Consider the following 21,249-nt stretch of genomic DNA (forward strand, 5'->3'; position numbering starts at 1 on the left):
TAGTGATGTACAAACTCAATAATAATACTTGTTGTCTTTGTACACATTTGATGGAAAATATTATTTGTACTAACTCTTTGAGTGGATTTCATCTTTGCAGAGAAACCGAGAAAGTATCTAAGCTAAAATGGCAATGTTAATTATGTACGCAGATCCATGCTGTAAGGCTTGCATAAGTGCTTCACGAAATTCTTGTACCTCTTCACCTATTTTCAATTGATTTGTTTCGAATTGGATATTAGCATTCTAACTACTAATGCGTATAAATTATTAATATTTTAAATAGTTTAACTTAGAAGGGGTGAATAGTTTCCACATGAAGGATTTGAGAAGGTTTAATTCAATTTAAATAGAAACACATGACATAAGGATGTGGTTTAACGAAAGTTTATTGAGCAAGAGTTTTGACTTTTTTCCTGAGTTCATACTGTGCAAACCAATCATGCAACAATAATGCCAATCCTAACAATATTGAGCAAGAGTATAGTGATATTGATAGCAGAAGGACAACAATAATATCTATTCGATTGAGATATTTTCTTGTATATATGAGAGAAATTTTAATAGAGTTATATACACGCAAGTATTTTTATTTGAAAAAAAAATATTTGCGTGTATATATGAGAAACTTTAATAGAGTTGTCAACACATCTTTTACATAAAACAAAGCCAGAATTTTTCGGTAATGTGGGCAAACATTTTTATTTATTTATACTGCGTAAGTTAACCGTCCATAAGAAGACTCCAATGACCAAACAAGATAATATTGTTGTACAAAAAGGAAAAAAATATAACAGTATTGGACCAACTTATGATGGTAAAGACCAAAAAGTATATCATTGGACTCAAATGGATCAAGGGAGTTTGATGTATTATTAATGGCATTGAGCTTTTCAATGTGAACACTAGCGGTGGCTAAACTGAATTAATTTGACAAAAAATTGAAAAGTTATATGAGTGAAAATGAATTGGAAAGCGCTAGAGATATCGAATTTTTAAACCAAAATTTGTAAATCAAATGATGTGGATGTTGATGATTGGGTTATTACGTAAGTGTTGATTAATATGCTTATTTCTTATTGGTGACATATCATTTGATTTGCAAATTTCATTTAAAATTTTGATCTCCCTAGTATTATCCAAATGAATTAGAGTATAAAACTCTCATGGGCTAGAGCCGAGTGTAACCCTTTACCTATCTCTTCCCTTGCCTTCACATTAGTTAAGTTCAGCTTAGAGTAAAATGAGATTAAAATACAATATTTACATTTATATATATGAGAAATTTTTTTAGTAAAACTATCAATATATCTTCCACGTCGATTAAGTCAATGAAACCAAAATATAGAAAGTCGTACGTATATTTATGAAAAATACTAATTGGAGGGCTATGGACTTGGACATCAATAGACATTTAATGGTTAACGCCTCAAGTCTTCATGCATAAAAAAAAAAAAAATATATATATATATATAATAAAATCTCCATGCATGTTGGAGTTGGGCAGCCCCTATAACCAAAAGACTGGACCAGCGCCTATCGGGGTCAATTCTGGAGGCACTAATTAAGACTGAGATAATCCTCCATTGCATTTTAGGTAGAAGTATAAGACCGCTTACATTTTTGAATATCGAAATCATGTTGATATGATTTAATGGGTTGATATGATTGACTGAGAGAAGAGATCTTAGTTAATAGTAATACTTACGTCGAAACCAAGGGCGGAACTACAGTCAGACTAAGGCGGACTGTACATAGGCCAGGGAAGAAGTTTGGAAAATTAAGAAGTTAATACTAAGTTCTAGACGTCCTAACCATTTTGCAGGAATTAGCCTACCCCTCAACTCAAAATTCTCTGAAATTGGAGCAATAGTCTATCAACTAAAAATTCATTACAATTGATCCCTCAACTCATCAAAATGTGTAGCTATGATTATTTTTGTCAACTTCGTCATAATTTTATCAAAATAAGTTATGTTGGAATGACCATTACTACAATTGGCGTCCCTTAACTCATTAAAACGTGTAGTTATGGTCATTTTCATCAACTTCGTCAAAATTTTGTCAAAATGAGTTATGTTGGAAGGACCATTGCTACAATTGGGTTAAAGTTGATGGACAATTTCTCCAATTTGATTAAAGTTAAGAGACTAATGGTAATGAATTTTTAGTTGAGTGATCATAGCTACACGTTTTGATGAGTTGAGGGACCAATGATAATGAATTTTTAGTTGATGGACTATTGCTTCAATTGAGTTAAAGTTAATGAACCTTACTACAATTTACTCAAAAAGAAAAGAAGGGAACAAACATTTACCTTTGCAGGAATGGAAAAATATTAGCCCACCCTTTAAAAATACCTAGTTCTGCCCTCGTTGGAAACTTGCTACTATCTGAGCTAGAAAAAACAGAGATGTAAGTGCAAAGTTTAACGTTACAAATATGTAATAATGTTCTATATTAATTATTGAAAAATTAATTCTGAACACATTTTTTCTTCTTTTTGCATATTATGTTCATTGTCGATAACTATAAGGTATATATATATATATATATATATATTTTTTTTTTTACATACATACGTAGGAATTAGGATGCATGCATGGCCAGGCTAATAACATTAGCTATTATTGTTGCATGATGGCTTTCATCGTATGAGTTCCAGATAAAGTCAAATTATTGTGGCATTAGCTTTGGTTTGGCCACATTTTATCCAAATCCAACTTTATCGAAGCCTTTACGATATTCAAATCTTTGGAGAGTTCTGAAAATTTCAATATTATTTGCTTGTTGCTCATCTCATAACGTCAGGCTTACATGGCAATGACATATCACACCCTTGTACTTCCAAACGTGTGTGTATTTTTCAAGCTGGGGAGGGGGTTGGGTTTGCTTACCAAACTCAAACATCCCTTAGTCTCCTGACATGATCAGTAAAACCACCAATAATCAGGAATTTTGTATCAACGGTAAGCCAATTAATTTTCTTCATTATCATTTTAAAAATAATTACAAAAATTCATTTGAACCCTAAATAGTTTGATCAGTTATATGTACCAAATGAATGGACAGCTCATCATGAATTACTTGATACCAACATCATCAATCTGTCAATACATCTAAATGAGAATTAATAAGATACACAGCTTCCATGACGAATTTTTCGTTGGAGGGATAAACCAGGTGATGCACCTCATGGAGTAAATGACAGTATTTCCTAAAGTTGATGAGGATTATTTGGAAAATACACTATTCTAATTATGAAATTTATCCCAATTTTTCTTGATTATCAATGAATTTTTCCAAAGCTCCATAATCAATTCCAATTCTCTTTAAGTAAAAACATGCTTTCGAGAATTATTAATTACCTTTTAATCAAGAAACCAATATCAACAATACAAATTGTCTAACGAACCTTACGTGTGCTTGTAAGTAAGTTAGGCTACACCCATATTAATTACTAATTGATTTTACAGTAAAACCCAACTTCTTTCAATTATATAATAACATCCCAATACTAATTCGTAGCAGCCTCTGTTTGAAATGGTACCAGGCATATCGAATAGGTTGATAAAAAGATTGAAACTTTGAGCAAGGGTTTGAGGAAATTTGTTTCTTTCAAGAGAAGGTAGGAAGAGCAAGAGTCTGTGTGTATTTTTCATAAACAATTACAGAGACTAAATATATCATCTAAAACTAGTCAAGGACCACGATCCTACATTCTAGGCAGATAGTACTCATCTCCAGCCACTAAGAGCAACGGAGGATATCATCCATCCATCTGGACGGGGGAGAGAATGCATAGTACATTTGCTTAAGACAAAACAAACAGCTGTAAACATTCTAAAACAAGAAAAAGAAACTAGCCGTTGAATTTCAATGGCTCCTCCTGATTTAGTAAAGCCTTCATTTCTTCACATTTTTGATTTCATCTGCAGGATTAACTTCTGCAGGTTAATTCTAAAGCTAGGATGCAGCTTAGTTCTCAACAGCCTCTCCTAAGCTGCTTACTGGCTTTACTCCTAACTTCATCCTCAAGTAATTGAATCGATCTTTAGGCAAGGCTTTTGTAAATATATCTGCCAACTGTTCTTCACTTCTGCAGTACTTCACATCAATGGATCCTTGCTGCAATGCTTCTCGAATAAAATGATATTTCCTGTTTATGTGTCTGGTTCTCTGATGAAAAACAGGATTTTTGACCATCGATATTGCAGACATGTTATCACAAAACAATGGTGTTGCATCAGCTTGCAATTCACCAAAATCATCCAAAACAAATCTTAGCCAGATGGCTTGAGCTGTTGCTCCTGCTGCTGAGACATACTCAGCTTCTGCAGTTGACAATGCAACTGTGTTTTGCTTGACTGAGGCCCATGAAAATGTACCACTACCAAAACTGAATGCATACCCGGATGTGCTCCTACTGTCATCTTCACTGCCAGCCCAATCTGAGTCACAAAATCCAATCAAAACAGCATCCTTGTCCCTTGTAAATTCAATGCCATAGCTGAGAGTACCTTGAATGTATCTAAGAACTCTTTTAGCTATTCCCATGTGCTTCTTCGTGGGACCATGCATGAACCTTGATAGCAAACTGGATGCATACATTATATCAGGCCTAGTTGCAGTTAAATATAGCAAACTGCCAACTATTTTCCTGAACAACCCTTCATCAGTCAACTCACTTCCATCAACTTTCTTCAGTTTCTCACCTGTTGGTAAAGGTATTGTCACTGACTTACAATCCTCCAGACCAAACTTTACAAGTAAGGACTTTGCATATTTGCTTTGATGAATAAAAACCCCTCTTTCAGTTTGTAGAACTCCCATTCCCAAGAAATGATGTAAGAGTCCTAAGTCAGTCATCTCATATTTCTGCATCATGTCTCTTTTAAACTCACTGAGCAGTGTATTGCTACCTCCAGTGTATACTATATCATCAACATATATAGAGACTATGATCATATTTCCTTCATCATCAGTTCTAGTGTATAAGGTAGCCTCACTTATGCTTCTTTTGAAATTGCAGCTGGTGAGATAGGTGTCAATCTCACTGTACCAAGCTCTAGGAGCCTGCTTCAATCCATAGAGAGCCTTCTTTAATTTGTAGACCTTATGACTTGCATTTTCAACTTCAAAACCCTCGGGTTGCTCAGTGTAAACCTCCTCCTCAAGCACTCCATTTAAGAAGGCTGACTTAACATCTAGTTGGAACAATTTCCAACCCTTTTGTGCTGCAAGTGCAATCAAAGTTCGAATTGTATCCAACCTTGCCACTGGGGCAAAGGTTTCATTGTAGTCAATACCAGGTTTCTGAGCATACCCTTTTGCCACAAGTCTAGCCTTGTGTTTTTGAACTGATCCATCGAGATTCAGTTTGGTTTTGAACACCCATTTGACTCCTATGACAGGCTTGTCTGCAGGTCTTTCCACCAGCTCCCAAGTTCCATTTTTCTCAATAGTTTCAATCTCAGCATCCATTGCTTCCTTCCATGCATTGTCCTCAATAGCTTCATGATAGGTTTCAGGCTCAATGATGGTCATGTTACATCTTGCATAAATGTCCTCCAAGCTTCTCAGTTTTACTGGTGTATTGCTTGGTGTTGAGCCTTGACTTGTACTGGCAATGTTGCTTCCAGGAACATGTTCATCATCTGAGATTAATTGAGTAGGATTTGAAGAGTCAATACTATGAGGTTCATGAAAATGTTCTTCAGTTTCTGTCATCTCAGTGTTTTCATCTCCAATAGTGAGAGGTATGTAGACAGATTCATCTTGCTTGCTTTGCCAGTTCCAGGTCTTATTCTCATCAAACACTACACTTCTTGAGAGAATAATCTTCTCTGTTTGAAGATTATAAATCCTGTAACCTTTCTCACAACTGCCATACCCCATAAAAATTCCTTTGCTTGCTTTGTCATCAAACTTCTGTCTAAGCTTGGATGGAATGTGACTATAACAGATACATCCGAACATTCTCATGTGTTTTACACCTGGCTTTCTTCCTGTGAAGGCTTCAAATGGAGTCTTGCCCTTTACAGAGATTGTAGGACATCTATTTTGCAGATATACTGAAGTTCCAACTGCTTCAGCCCAGAAAATCACAGGAATGTTCTTCTCAGCCATCATAGATTTTGCCATTTCACAAATGGTTCTATTTCTTCTCTCAGCAACTCCATTTTGCTGAGGAGAATATGCTACTGTCAATTGCCTCTCCATTCCAGTGCTGGAACAGAAGTCTGAGAATTCATGGGATGTATATTCACCTCCTCTGTCACTTCTCAGCTTCTTGAGCTTAAAACCACTTTGTAGTTCCACAAGGACTTTGAATTTTTTAAACACATTGAACACATCAGATTTGTTTCTAAGAAAGTACACCCAACACATTCTTGAGAAATCATCTATGAATGTTATGAAATATCTGTTGCCACCAATGGATTCATTCTGCATTGGTCCACAAACATCTGTGTGTACCAGTTCTAATGGATTACTAGCTCTCCAAGCTTTCTCTTTATCAAATGGTTCCCTATGCATCTTCCCAGACACACAACTCTCACAGATTTCTTTCATTTCAGATAGTTCAGGCAAACCAAGCACCAACCCTTCTTTCTGCATCATTTTCAGACTTGCAAAGTTCAAGTGACCTAGCCTTTTATGCCATATCCAAGACTCTTATTCAATTGATGCTTTTCTGGCCACTGGATTTATAGATTCAAGAGACAATGGAAAGCATCTGTTCCCTGTCATTACTACCTTGGCTACCACATTCTCAAGATTGCTGTCATCGAAGATCACAGCCATGTTGCCTCCAAACAGAACATAGTAGCCGTGTTCCATCATTTGACCAACACTCAGCAGGTTTTCATCTAATCCTGGAACCAACAGGACTTCATTGATGTATCTCTTCCCATGCTTTGTATTTACTACCAGTGTTCCCTTGCCTGTTGCTTGAACCAAATCTCCAGTCCCCATTTTAACTCTACAAGTCACTGATCTGTCAAGATTCAATAGAAGAAACTCTTGAGAAGTCATGTGATTGCTGCAAGCGCTATCCACAAACCACACAGATTTATCTTGTTCTATTGATGCTGAGTGACAAGCATAGAACATTGTACCAGTGGTTACATCTTCTTCCTTGGCACAGTTAGCCACTTGTCTGTTGTTATCACAGTCTTTTGCCATATGACCAAACCTATTGCACTTTCCACACTTAGCTTTTCCTTTATATCTACACACACCAAAATGGTATTTCTCGCAGACTTGACACTGTGGTTTCACACCACTTTGACTATTACTCCCTTGCTTGTTCTGTGGATTGAACTTATTGTTCCAACTTCCTTCAGAGTTGTTGTTCCAGTTTGATCCACTGGTATTGCTCCAGTTCCCATTCTGAGACCAGTTCTTCCCCTTTTTATATTGAGTCCATTTTGAGTTTGTCTTATACTGAGAGCCTTTGAAATTTCCATTACTGCTTCCGTTTCCTCCAACCTTGAGACTGCTGAAGGCCCTCTCTGTACCATTGTATTTATCTCTTTCATCATGCAAGTCTTCTCTTTTATCATAGACTTTCACTGAGGCTAGGACTTCTTCAACTCTAATACTGTCCAGATCTCTGGTTTCCTCAATGATTGACACTATGGACTTATATCTCCTATTTAGACTCATCAACAGCTTTTGAACAATCCTTTTTTCGGTTACATCTTCTCCTAGAGATTTCAGGTTGTTTACTATCTCAAAGAACCGAGCCAAATAGTCATCCAGAGATTCAACATCATTCATCCTTAAATATTCAAAATCTGCTCTAATGGCTTGTAATTTCACAGCTCGTACCTTTTTATCTCCTCTGAACTCTCTTCTCAAGATTTCCCAAGCACCATTTGCAGTCTTCTCATTTCGGATTCTGGGAAAAAGCTCATCAGTGATTGCACTTTGGATGAGACTCAACGCCTTGGCATTCTTGATCCTCTCCTCCTTTGTAACAACAGGAGCTTCAACCGGAATGTTTTCCGTCTCGCTTTCTCCTTCTTCCTCAGAGCCTTCTTCTCTGGGAGTTTGTTGTTCAGGTAACCCAGCTTCAACCACATCCCATAAATCGTAGGCTATGAGAATGGTTTCCATTTTAATGGCCCAAAAATCGTAGTTTGATCCATTAAATTGTGGTGTTCGTAAATCACCACCAGATGTGCTCGATCCAGCCATTTCTTGAGCTAGAATACGAAGAGTCACAATAAAAGAACCACCTTTAAGGTTTTCTGGTTTTTTTTTTCGGAGTTGGATTTCTCTCACAGTATAACGCCCTTTCTTCGGAATCAGACCAATAGCTCTGATACCATGTTTGAAATGGTACCAGGCATATCGAATAGGTTGATAAAAAGATTGAAACTTTGAGCAAGGGTTTGAGGAAATTTGTTTCTTTCAAGAGAAGGTAGGAAGAGCAAGAGTCTGTGTGTATTTTTCATAAACAATTACAGAGACTAAATATATCATCTAAAACTAGTCAAGGACCACGATCCTACATTCTAGGCAGATAGTACTCATCTCCAGCCACTAAGAGCAACGGAGGATATCATCCATCCATCTGGACGGGGGAGAGAATGCATAGTACATTTGCTTAAGACAAAACAAACAGCTGTAAACATTCTAAAACAAGAAAAAGAAACTAGCCGTTGAATTTCAATGGCTCCTCCTGATTTAGTAAAGCCTTCATTTCTTCACATTTTTGATTTCATCTGCAGGATTAACTTCTGCAGGTTAATTCTAAAGCTAGGATGCAGCTTAGTTCTCAACAGCCTCTCTAACATGAGATGTGGATAGCATCTTTATTCACGTATACATTGATTATTAGTTCTTTTCTCTTTAACATAATTAAAACGGCCTGGAGGAATTAGATCATGGACGGAAGGGATTAAATCCAGCCTGCACCGCCTTCTCCAAAGGCCAAAAGAGTGGTTTAGGGAGATTGTCCCACTCGTACCAATCCCAACCATCGCACATGTTGGGCTCCATATTCTGGGGCTCTTGATCTTCATCTGCCAACACTGCTCTGGTCACAATCGCCACGTACTGGCACGGCTTCGCTTCCTCGAGGAACACATGGTTTGTGACAGTCAGCAGCTCTATATTCTTGATGTCCAAATCAGTTTCTTCCTTCAGTTCTCTTGCTGCACACTCCTCAAAGCTCTCACCTACACAAAACCATAAACCAAAATTGAATATCCCACATCAAAGCAGTAGATGTTGAAGATAAACGAATTTCACATCAAACAATTGACAGAATAAACTACAATATACAACAAATAGTCATTTCTAATACTATCACCACACATATCGTGTTGTGCAAGTGGCGGATGCAAACTGTGACACAATACTGTTGTGGTGTTGTGCAGGTATTCAAATGAAAAAATGATTTACCAAACTCGAGGTGGCCGCTAGGAAGGGAAAATTTGGAGTCGCCAATGGAGGAACGACGGCGTCCTAACAGCACCTTCTTCCCTTTCAACAGGCACACTACCACCACAACTCTCGGGGCCGCAATCCCGTTTGGCATGTTTAGTGTTTGCTCAACCATATTTCTGTGTCTTAGTTTGCACTGAATGTCGTAGCCTGCCTGCCTCACCTCTTACTTATAGTGGACTGCTCATTGCTAAATGAGTCAGTCAAACTACCCCAATGAGGAAAACTTGGTCCAAAACGATATCCATATGCCATTTCAGTACATATTTTTTTTAACACTTGTTCCACATGGTCGTATGTAATATTATGATATCTGAGTTGATATCTGGGTAGAAAACGAGATCCGACAGAATATCGATGAATGAACAAATAATGATAACTTATATTTAAAACATGCTAAATTAGTAATAATATATTAAAAAAAAAACAAATTAAATGGTGATATGGAGGCATCGTGTTATAGATTAAATTGCATACTAGGCACCTTCACCTCCTCCTCTACCTCTAAAAGACTAAGATATTATTGTAGTCCTTGTGTTATCAATATCAGCACAACTGAATATTATCTGCAATGGCATTATTGTTGTTGCATGATTGGCTTGCATAGTATGAACTCAGGAAAAAGTCTAAACTGTTGCTCAATAAACTTTTGTTAAACCACATCCATATGTCATGTGTTTCTATTAAATTGTATTAAACCTTCTTGAACCCTTCCTCTAGTTAATTTTTTTATAATTTATACACGTTAGTAGTTAGATGATCATTGTGACCAGAGCAGTGTTGGCAGATGAAGATCAAGAGCCCCAGAATATGGAGCCAAACATGTGCGATGGTTGGGATTGGTATGAGTGGGACAATCTCCCTAAACCACTCTTTTGGCCTTTGGAGAAGGCGGTGCAGGCTGGATAAATATCCTTTCCGTCCATGACCTAATTACTCCAGGCCGGATTTAATTCTCTTAACAAAAAAAGGAACTAATTAATCTATGTATACGTGAATAAAGATGATATCCAGATCTCATGTTAGAGAGTCTGCTCCAAATCAGTGTTGGGCTGTTATAATTGAGGAATTTGAAGTTCCACCGTAAAACCAATTTGCAATATGAGAAGTAACTAAGCTTACTTATAAAGATGATATCCAGATCTCTGATTGATCTACCATATATTGTAAATTGATATGTCGTTATTTACTTCCTTATTTAGTCTTTGTCCAGCCTTGATTATAGGCAATAGAATAGGAATGTGTTGACTGATGTGTGTGTATAAGAATGTAAACCTAGTTGAATGAATATACAAGGAAATACAATTCCAATCAACTCGTTTTCTTAGAATTCTCAATAATAATAATATAGACAATTTCAATTCGTTGATGATAAAAAGAAAAAAGAAAAAAAAAGACAAATTTCATAACTAAAACCGTGTAATTTCCAAATAATTCTCATTAAATTTAGGAAAATACTTACATTTACTCCATGAGGTGCATCACCTTGTTTATCCCTAGCAACCAACGTATTTTAACAGTACAATCCGTAATAGTACCCGTGTATCTTAATAATTCTCATTCAGATGTATTGAGCAAATTGACGATGATGTTAGTATCATCCATTTATCTGATACATATACATGACTAAACAGTTTCTGGTTCAAATAAATTTTTATAGAGAAAATTTTTAAGTTATATATAATTAAGAATTGGCTTATAGTCGATATACTATTCCTGATTAATTGCCGGTTTTGCTAACATGTCAGGAGACTGGGGAATGTTTGAGATTGGTAAGCAAACCCAACCCCCTCCCAAACTTGAAAAATACAGAGACATGTTTGGAAGTACATGGGTGTGAATTTATGAGACGAGCAACTTTATGAGATTTTCAGAACTTCCCAAAGATTTGAATATCTTAAAGGCGTCGAGAAAGTTGGAGTTGGATAAAATGTGGCCAAACCAGTGTTACTGCCACAATAATAGCTAATCTTATTAGCCTGGGCATGCATCCTACGTAGAATCGACAATGAACAGTGTGCAAAAAGAAGAAAAAGGTGTTCAAAAATCATTTTTCAATATTTATTTATTTATTTATTTTTTGTGAAACGATAGATTGGTTAGATTAAATGTTAGATTAGGCCACCTGAGTTTGAATCCAGGCTGTGATGCAAGAGCAACACATCTCTCCACTACCGTGGTAGGGGGTTGCATTTTTCAATAATTAACATAGAACATTGACATGTTTGTAACGTTAAACTTTGCACTTACATCTGTTTTTTCTAGCTCAGATGGAAGTAGCTAGTTTCCACAGAGGACAGAATTAGGAATTAGTAGGTTGGGCTAATTCATGCAGAATGCTTAGTTAGGAGGTCTAGAAATAGGTATTAACTTCAAATTTTCCAAACTCTTTCTCTACGCTATAGCCCACCTTAGTCTGACTGTAGTTCCGTTATCGGTTTCCATCTAAGTATTAATTAAGATCTCCTCTCAATTGTATGATGAAATTTCGAGCTCAACTCATTAAATCATAACACCATGGTTTGGAAATTTGAAAATGTTAGCGGTCTTCTACTTAATTAGTGCCTCCAGAATAGACCCCCATAGGCGCTGGTCCAGTGTTTTGGTTATGGGGGCTGCCCAACTCCAAGATACATGGAGACTTTCTTTGGTTTTGTTCTTTTGTTTTTGGGAAAACATGCACGAAGACTTAAGGCGTTAGGCAGCATTAAATGTCTATTGAACCATTGATGTATAAGACCATCAGTGATGCTCACTTAAGATTCTCGTTTTGAGAGTATGTGAAGCCTCTTTTATATGAGTTATTAGAGTAACTTAACGATAGTTAAGCTTACTAGCTAAAATAAGCCATGTTGTACCTAAACAGAATCAAGCACAATAACAAATTAAAAAAGAAAAGGGATTGTTTACTATCTCTTTTTTTTTTTTTGGCCTATTAAAAATAAGAGTTGACTAGGACTTTTCATCATCTTCGTCGGAAAAATTTGAATTCTTGAATTGTTGAAGCAATTTTCAAAACTCACATCCTATTTTCAGAGCCATCCATTCTCAATCTTGTGGATTGGGATTGGATTTGAAATCGTTGAATTTGTGGAATTGAATTGGATAGATTTTGAAAAAAAAAAAAAAAAGATCGGATGAAATTAAACTTATTAGGATTTTATGTACTTGGATTTTGTTGAGTTGTCTTTGCTCTGTTTCATTCAAGTTGAATTCTACTGAGATACACGATGAACACGGCTGGGTTTTGCAGATGGAAGGGATACGTGAAACCATCTTCTCTGATTTATTTCATTTCTAATCAATTAATATTTTGTTTAGGAGTAACGGGGAGTATGTAAACTTGGTTAAACTCCCCTTCCTCCTGTCTGCCTGCTGGTTGAAGAAACCAACTGCTAAACGGCCATTCCTAATCAAGTAATTTTTTGCTTGTTGGGCCTGCAGCCCCATTTAAACCCAAAAGAAGAAAAAACAACGCCCGTCCAAATAGTTGTCAGAAACAGTCGCTTTCGATCGACAAAGATTTTGCCAAGTGTCCGCATCCCACAAGTAAATATCTAATAAGATGATCACGTTGTTATTTTGGCTGTTGAAACATAATAATTGAGCAAGTGTTTCTAACCGATACGTCACGAGGATCACCCCCTTCACCTCTTCTTTTAATCAATTTTTTTCACTCACAATAATATTCGAGCAAAATGTATAATAAAATGAAAATAAAAACCCTTCCAACTTTGCAAGTGTTGAATTGCATTAGCGGTTCGATTATTCATTTTCAACTCAGTATGTATTTTTACACAGCTGACAGATCAAGAATTATAATAAATTATGATTAATTAACTAAACTAATAAGTGAGAGTTTACGTGATGTCAATCGATGGTAAATGATATTGTTACACACTTGCAAATTTTGTTTAATACATGGTATGTCATTGTTTTATTAACTTTGATATGATTCATTTTGCATTATATTCTTAATAACAAGTAAGATTGTGATAGGCACTTTATTTATTGAACTTGAAGGGTTTTAAGCATTCTTTTAATAAAAGTTTAAATTTGATTTTCGTAAATAATTATGGTGTAAATACATGGTTGGAATAAAGTAAAAAAACATTCGCCCGAATCAGGTGGTCAGAGAGTCACAGAGCTGCCTTCAGGAACGGGGAGAGTGCCACTTGGGAGCAATCCTTGGCATTCCATTCGGTAAAAGTGGGTCCGAAAATCATCCCGAGTATCCGTACGCGGAGTCTCTCTCCCTTCCTCTCTCTGCTTTCCTGCCACCACTACTACTTCCACCATTACCATCTTCCTCTTCTTCTCCTCCTCCTCCTCCTCCTCCTCCTCCTCTGCCTTTCCGCTTCCACTCTCTCTCTCTCTCTCTCTCTCTCTATATCACATACAGAAACACTCACACACTCACACAACCACACCTTCTCTCTCTAGAACTCCATACCCTGCAACAATGACGGACACCACGGACGACATAGCGGAGGAAATCTCCTTCCAGAGCTTTGAAGACGACTGCAGAATGCTCGGCAGCCTTCTCCAGGAGGTGCTGCAGCGAGAGGTCCGAAGCCAAATCACGGAGAAAGTGGAAAGGACCCGAATCCTCGCTCAGGTAATTCACTCTCTCTCTCTCTCTCTCTCTCTCTCTCTCCTCTTCCTTCCCACTGCATTTCGGAATCTCCTAAACCTTGTTTGGTTGCCGGGAAAAACAGAGGAAAGGAAAGAAAACAAAAAGTGGCGACGAGAGAAGAGTGTGTCGGTACTTTTCCTTGCATTTCCTGGATTTTCTTAGCATCCAAACAGAGGGTAAAGATAATCTGAAATCCCCTAACATATAATGTGTGCGTATGTGTGTTTTCAGAGTGCTTGTACTATGAGGAATGCGGGGATAGAGGACGTTGCCGAGGTGCTGGAGAAGCAGCTGGCATCGGAAATATCAAAGATGAGCTTGGAGGAGGCTCTGATCCTCGCTCGTGCTTTTAGCCATTACCTCAACTTGATGGGCGTCGCCGAAACCCATCACAGGTAATCTCTTCGCCTTCTCGGAATCCTCCGCTGCTTTGTTCACCCTTGCACTCGAGCTCCCGCTTTTGAAATGTCTCTGTATATGTATCCTTGTATTTGTTTGGAAATGAAAGAGGGAAAATGAGGCCTTTCAATCTGGTTCTAATAGGAGACTGTTGACATGGAGAAAAGAGAACTACTTTGATTTCTTGCATTTCTAAATTTTATTAGCTTTCTGGTTATTGGTATTGAACTTCGTTCCTTTTTGCAGGGTTCGCAAGCAACGAAATGACTCGAATGAGGCATCTCTGTCGAAATCTTGCGACGATATTTTTAATCAGCTTGTGCATGGTGGTGTTTCTCCTGATGAGCTTTATAATACTGTTTGCAAGCAGGTTCCTTCTTGGTTCTTTTGCTTCTAGTTTGTTTGTCTTGCTTGTATGCCGGGTTGAGAAATGGGGTGCGTATATAGTTCGATTGGGTTACTGAGAAATGTTGAACTCGTTCAATTAAGGCATAGTCATGTATTAATCTTCTTCGTTGTGAGTGCATTTTAATTGTTTTTGTGGTAAGAAACTAAGAGTTATCCGTCTTTTTATTCTCAGTCTCAAATTTTTCTTGCTGCAGGAGGTTGAAATTGTTCTCACTGCACATCCTACGCAAATTAATCGTCGTACCTTACAATACAAGCATATAAGAATTGCTGTAAGTTGTTGATAGTTCTTGCTTAATCTTACACATGCTGAACATTTCTTTTGAATGATTTAATTTTTCCTGCAGCATCTTTTAGGCTACAAGGACAGGCCTGATATTGGTAACGAAGACAAAGAAATGCTGATTGAAGATCTGGTATTGTTTTTCCAGCCTTATTGTCTTCTTCAAATTTTCCCTTTGGCTTAAGTTTTATAATTTCTTTTGAAGGTGAGAGAGATTACCTCGATATGGCAGACAGATGAGCTTAGGCGCCATAAACCTACACCGGTCGATGAAGCTAGGGCAGGTAAAATAGTTGAATTATATTTGAATCTAATTCTAATCAAATGATTTGGATCTTTGGAAACTTGTGTGTATCAAACCAAAACAATCTTATACATGATTACCGCAGGTTTGAACATTGTGGAGCAGTCCCTTTGGAAAGCTGTACCTCATTATCTTCGGCGAGTTAGCAATGCTTTAAAGAAGGTTCGTCTTCAATTGATGTTCATTTATTAACTTATTACTATTTTCTTTATATGCATATACTGTCTTCCGTCTTTCTACAGTTTCTCTCCTAAGATTTCCTCTGATTTATTTGTCAGCATACTGGAAAACCACTTCCATTAACTTGCACACCAATCAAATTTGGGTCTTGGATGGGGGGTGACAGAGATGGAAATCCTAATGTAACAGCAAAGGTTATACTCTAGGTCCTAATGTTTTCTGATTTGTAAATTTTCTCCTACTTTAATATTTGTTCCTTTGAAATCAAGAAGAGTCTATTCTGTCAATAAATATGTTATTCCTACGAAAATTTGGTAAGGTAGCCCAATTTATTCTTTGATAATTGTTTGTGTTGTTTGGTGTTCTGTTATTTTTCGTTTAGGAGGACGACTACTGATCTGCTCACTCTTTTTATTGTATCAGGTCACAAAAGATGTCTCACTTTTATCTAGGTGGATGGCCATTGATCTCTACGTTCGAGAACTTGATAACCTCAAATTTGAGCTATCCATGAACCGTTGCAGTGATAGACTGTCGAGGCTGGCAGATGAAATTCTAGAGCAAGGTTTGGCATGTTGCAGTTCTTCTGCATTGATACATTCACTGCTTACCAGATTACGTCAATAATTTAATTATTTAGGGGGGAGGGGGTAACAGTGGGATTGACTTAGTTTAAGGTTCTGATCGATAATTGTAAATCTGTAGATAGTCATGCAGAAGTGAAAATGTTGCTAGACAATGATAATGCCAATAAACGCTTACTTTAGTTTCTACTATGTCAGTGATAGACCGCATTGTTTCTCATTTGAAAGTAACTAAATTGATGAATTGTGGTCTTTTCTCTTTTGTTTACAATATTCTGTATGTTGCATAACCTATACGTAATCTGACCTGCTTATCCCAAGCCTTCTAATTTGAAATTGTGTACTGCCTACTGGTCATCTCGTTTGGAATGCTTGAGGATTCATTATCTTTTTTTATACATGTTCATAATATTTGTGATTCACTTTGAACTATTAAGGCAATCAAAATTTCTCTCCAGAAACTTCATCCGAGGATCGACATGAGAATTGGCATCAGTGGCTTGGTAGACATCAGTCGAAGCAACAAGGTGCGGCCCTTCCATCACAACTTCCAGCCAGAGCTGATCAACCCTCGTGCACAGGTGACCTCTAATTATCCTCTTAAAACTGCGATTGTTTAGTTCTGCATCATACAATACATCATGCATGTGGGAACCCACATCAATTCCCAAAGTAATACTTCATCATTGCAATGCTTATGAAATGATCCCACTGTAATATAACAAGCTAACTTTTTCCTCTCACCTATACTTCATACTAGTGATTCTTTCCTTTCTCTTCATTCATCTAACCTTCCGTAATGTATTTGATGACTGATTTTATTCATGGTTTCCGAATTCTTTTGGATGTACAACTTTATGTAGAATGCAATCCCCGAATTCAAATTATGAGGGCTGATTACCTGCCGAAACATCAGGTGAAGCAAGTTCTATGATGCTGGCATTTGAGTCTAGCATCGGTTTTGATTCTTAATTGGTTTGGCATCTACAAATTCCATCAGAGCTTGTAGTTACCTATAAATAGTCTCTTTGTTTTATCTCTCTCTTATGACAGGATGGTCAGGACTCTCCAAAGTCAAGTCCTTCCTCCCAGAGTCCCTTTCTCAATGGGCATACGATACCAAATGGATCTTCAGGGTCTCCCTCTTCTAATTCAAGTCGACTGCTTAATCAAAGGAAAATGTTTGCAGAGTCCCAGATTGGAAGGTCTAGTTTCCAAAAGCTTTTAGAGCCAAGGCCTCCTCAGAGATCTGGAATTGCTCCTTATAGAGTGGTTCTTGGTAATGTAAAGGACAAGGTATTGTTTATCAACTCATTTTTCAATTATGTCAAGTATGTAGTTGTTGGCTGCACAGAGAAGTTCCTATTTATGTTCTTCTGCCGTTGGTTTAGGCTTTATTAAAACGGATGGACTATTGGGCCATCATATGTTCTGGCCATTACTAATGCTTGTATGTGTTCCGCGGGTTCAGCTTATGAAGGCACAAAGACGTTTGGAGCTTCTTCTTGAAGATCTTCCTTGTGAGTATGACCCATGGGATTGCTATGACACTTCAGATCAACTTTTAGAACCGCTGCTCCTATGCTACGAGTCTTTGGTAAATTCTCTTTCTTTACGCTCTACTCTTACATGCACCTGCATGCACACACACGATTGCAGAACATCTGCATTTGTACAAACTTCTATCCAATATCGACAACCATCATTTTTGGCAGCAATCATGTGGATCTGGGGTGCTAGCTGACGGTCGGCTTACTGATCTGATCCGAAGAGTTGCTACATTTGGGATGGTACTAATGAAGCTCGATTTGCGTCAGGTGTGTTTTGTTTTGGCATATAATTTGTATCTTGCTTTGGTAACATATTTTAACTGAAGATTTAAATGAGGCAGGAATCTGGTAGACATGCTGAAACGCTTGATGCTGTTACCAAATATTTGGATATGGGTACGTACAGTGAGTGGGACGAAGAAAAGAAACTCGAATTTCTTACTAAAGAGCTCAAAGGGAAAAGACCACTTGTCCCAAAAAGCATGGAGGTAATAGCTAACCTAATTACTTCAATCCAAATTTCATTCCAAGGGTTAGAATGTTGAGAGTGTATTCTTCGAAACAATGGGCATGCAGGCCTTGAACCTGAACCTTCGTGTTAGCACCATCAAGGCTCTAATTTACTCTTTACCTGTCAATTTGCTGAACTCGTGCTTCACTGTGAGACTTGTCTTCTCTCGTGAAAATCTTTTCAGGTTGGTCCTGATGTTAAGGAAGTACTTGATACCTTCCGCGTTGCTGCTGAGCTGGGGAGTGATTCACTTGGAGCCTATGTGATCTCTATGGCGTCAAACGTATGTCATACCACTTCCATAACAGATTCATAATTGAGGTTGTGCACTATAAGGCAGAACTTGTGCACATTAAAATTAAGAGAGTTTTTTTCCAAGGGTGGTGTAATTTCTATAAATATGTTTGAGTGATAGAATTGACAACGGTTGCCATGCAATTCATAATTGGCAGGCAAGTGATGTCCTCGCGGTCGAGCTTTTGCAGAAAGATGCACGACTTGCTGTTAGTGGGGGGCTAGGAAGGCCATGTCCCGGTGGAACGTAAGTTTGCACATCTCTACGTTGATACTGCTAGATAGAATGAATATCACAACTGGATTTCATACGTTTTGGTTTAGGCTGCGGGTGGTTCCTTTGTTTGAAACTGTTAGCGACTTGAGAGAAGCTGGCTCAGCGATCAGAAAATTATTATCCATTGATTGGTACAGGGAGCACATAATCAAGAACCACAATGGCCTTCAAGAGGTAATTATATAAAGAAGCAGTTTTGAATAAACTTTGGTATGGCCCCATGAATCTCGTGGAGCTTACGAAGTTATATTGAGCAGGTGATGGTTGGATATTCGGATTCTGGTAAAGATGCTGGGCGTTTCACTGCAGCATGGGAACTTTACAAAGCTCAAGAGGATGTTGTGGCCGCATGCAATGAATTTGGTATTAAGGTTACCCTGTTCCACGGGCGAGGGGGAAGTATTGGCCGTGGAGGTGGCCCTACATATCTTGCCATTCAATCTCAACCTCCGGGCTCTGTAATGGTAATTGTTCTTGTTTTTCATTCATTAGTCTGCTGTATCTTGATTACATTCTAGCTTTGAAATGTTTGAAAGGATAAATGTTCGATTGTGATCTGCTTTAAACAAAGGCGTACTCCAATCTGCAAAGTTACTTCAGTTCACACTTTTACTTATGTTTGGAACTTAGACAACATCGATAACTTGATATCTTCGTGTTCTTAACCATGTCTGTCTATGTTGGATTCTGTGGTGTACATTTTTTCTGGGGTTCCATAATTTGTATAACCTTATGCCTGATGGTTTACATAATCGTTAGGGTACCCTACGATCAACTGAGCAAGGAGAGATGGTTCAGGCAAAATTTGGGCTGCCACAAACTGCTGTCAGGCAGCTAGAAATATACACGACAGCTGTGCTGCTTGCAACTATAAAACCTCCACTCTCACCTCGCGAAGAAAAGTGGCGTAACCTCATGGAGGAGATCTCAAAAATCAGTTGTCAGAACTACCGGAGCGTCGTCTACGAAAATCCAGAATTCCTTGACTACTTCCATGAGGCTACACCCCAGGCTGAGCTTGGCTTCCTCAACATTGGAAGCCGCCCCACAAGAAGAAAGACCTCCACAGGAATTGGACATCTTCGTGCAATTCCATGGGTGTTTGCATGGACCCAGACCAGATTTGTTCTTCCGTCATGGCTCGGAGTTGGAGCAGGCTTAAGGGGGGTTTGCGAGAAGGGACACACCGACGACTTAAAGGCTATGTACAAAGAATGGCCCTTCTTTCAGTGTACCATTGACCTTATAGAGATGGTTTTGGGGAAGGCAGACACTCATATAGCCAAACAGTACGACGAAGTCCTTGTCTCAGAAAGCAGGCGACATCTTGGCTCTGAGCTGCGAAAGGAGCTCTTGACTACAGAGAAGTATGTACTGGTGGTTAGCGGGCACGAGAAACTATCTGAGAATAATCGGAGCTTGAGGAAGCTTATTGAAAGCAGGCTCCCCTTTCTCAATCCTATGAACATGTTACAGGTTGAGGTACTCAAGAGACTGAGACGCGATGACGATAACAATAAACTCCGAGATGCATTGCTCATAACAATAAATGGGATCGCCGCAGGGATGAGAAACACAGGCTGAGTGAAATCATCCAATCTCTTGGATGTAACTATTTTACCGAGGATTTCCACATTTGCTTTAAATTTTTTTTTCAGTTTTGCTTCTTATAAGGGTTGCTGTAATTCGGAGGCTAAGTCTGAGAAACGGTGTATGCATCGATCAGTCGGTTTCATGGGCGTATTACACACATAGTACTACTACAACGGTGAAATGTTGAATTGCTTTTAATTTGCACCTGGATACGCCTACAATATTTTATTTTCAGTTCCTCACGGTAGCTACGTACCGTCATATTTGTATCATCTCATTGCCGACGGCAAAACATGAAAAACAAATCTGAAAGAAAGTTCTCTTTGAGAACTAGAGGCCCCAAACTCCAGTCCGAGACTGAAGCCATAGGAACCAAAGCCCTATTAACATTTGGCCATTTCAAGAGAAAACAAAAAGGAAAGAAAACAAAATTTTGATTATGTTTTTAGGCCAGTTGATTAGGATCGTGTGATTAAGATTACCATTCTCGCATATGTGGTTAGATCAGTTGATCAGATCAGTGTGATTGTCCCCTTGTATCCAAGTTCGACTTTTCCTTCCAGTAGCTAGAATGTTGACGTGTCATAAAAAAGAAAAAGATTTACCATTCTCACCCCACCCCATCTAATGCCACTTGGGCAAAATCTTTGCTAAATCCTAGTGAATTTCCTAATGGAAGCCATTGGAGCAATGTTGTCTTTATGTGGTTATTGTGGTTACTGCTGATCAGATTTTAATAACTAAAACAAAAGGGCCAGTACAAACACATAGAAA

General features: G+C 38.0%; 3 protein-coding genes across 3 annotated transcripts; 1 reads left to right on the plus strand and 2 right to left on the minus strand.

Moving 5' to 3' along the window:
• Window positions 1-3,453: 3,453 nt before the first annotated feature.
• LOC126606456 (geranyl diphosphate phosphohydrolase-like) lies at window positions 3,454-9,586 on the minus strand. The gene is made up of 3 exons (XM_050273850.1): window positions 9,415-9,586; window positions 8,794-9,188; window positions 3,454-3,532 (listed from the first exon to the last, which is right to left on the minus strand). The coding sequence occupies exons 1-2, from the start codon at window positions 9,569-9,571 to the stop codon at window positions 8,893-8,895; spliced, it is 453 nt and encodes a 150-aa protein (XP_050129807.1). The 5' UTR covers window positions 9,572-9,586; the 3' UTR covers window positions 3,454-3,532; window positions 8,794-8,892.
• Window positions 6,676-8,202, minus strand: LOC126607786 (uncharacterized). The gene has a single exon (XM_050275510.1). It carries the CDS (start codon window positions 8,200-8,202, stop codon window positions 6,676-6,678), a length of 1,527 nt encoding a protein of 508 aa, XP_050131467.1.
• A 4,010-nt stretch (window positions 9,587-13,596) lies between the features above and the next one.
• On the plus strand, window positions 13,597-20,679 carry LOC126608729 (phosphoenolpyruvate carboxylase 4-like). The gene is made up of 20 exons (XM_050276724.1): window positions 13,597-14,074; window positions 14,324-14,487; window positions 14,738-14,861; window positions 15,094-15,171; window positions 15,247-15,315; window positions 15,388-15,466; window positions 15,572-15,648; window positions 15,765-15,860; window positions 16,090-16,231; window positions 16,709-16,831; window positions 17,114-17,166; window positions 17,304-17,546; window positions 17,722-17,847; window positions 17,966-18,067; window positions 18,142-18,288; window positions 18,496-18,594; window positions 18,764-18,852; window positions 18,930-19,056; window positions 19,140-19,346; window positions 19,642-20,679. The coding sequence occupies exons 1-20, from the start codon at window positions 13,919-13,921 to the stop codon at window positions 20,464-20,466; spliced, it is 3,126 nt and encodes a 1,041-aa protein (XP_050132681.1). The 5' UTR covers window positions 13,597-13,918; the 3' UTR covers window positions 20,467-20,679.
• The last annotated feature ends 570 nt before the right edge of the window (window positions 20,680-21,249 follow it).

This window comes from Malus sylvestris, chromosome 16, assembly GCF_916048215.2.
Source record: "Malus sylvestris chromosome 16, drMalSylv7.2, whole genome shotgun sequence".
NCBI classification, from domain to species: Eukaryota; Viridiplantae; Streptophyta; class Magnoliopsida; order Rosales; family Rosaceae; genus Malus; species Malus sylvestris.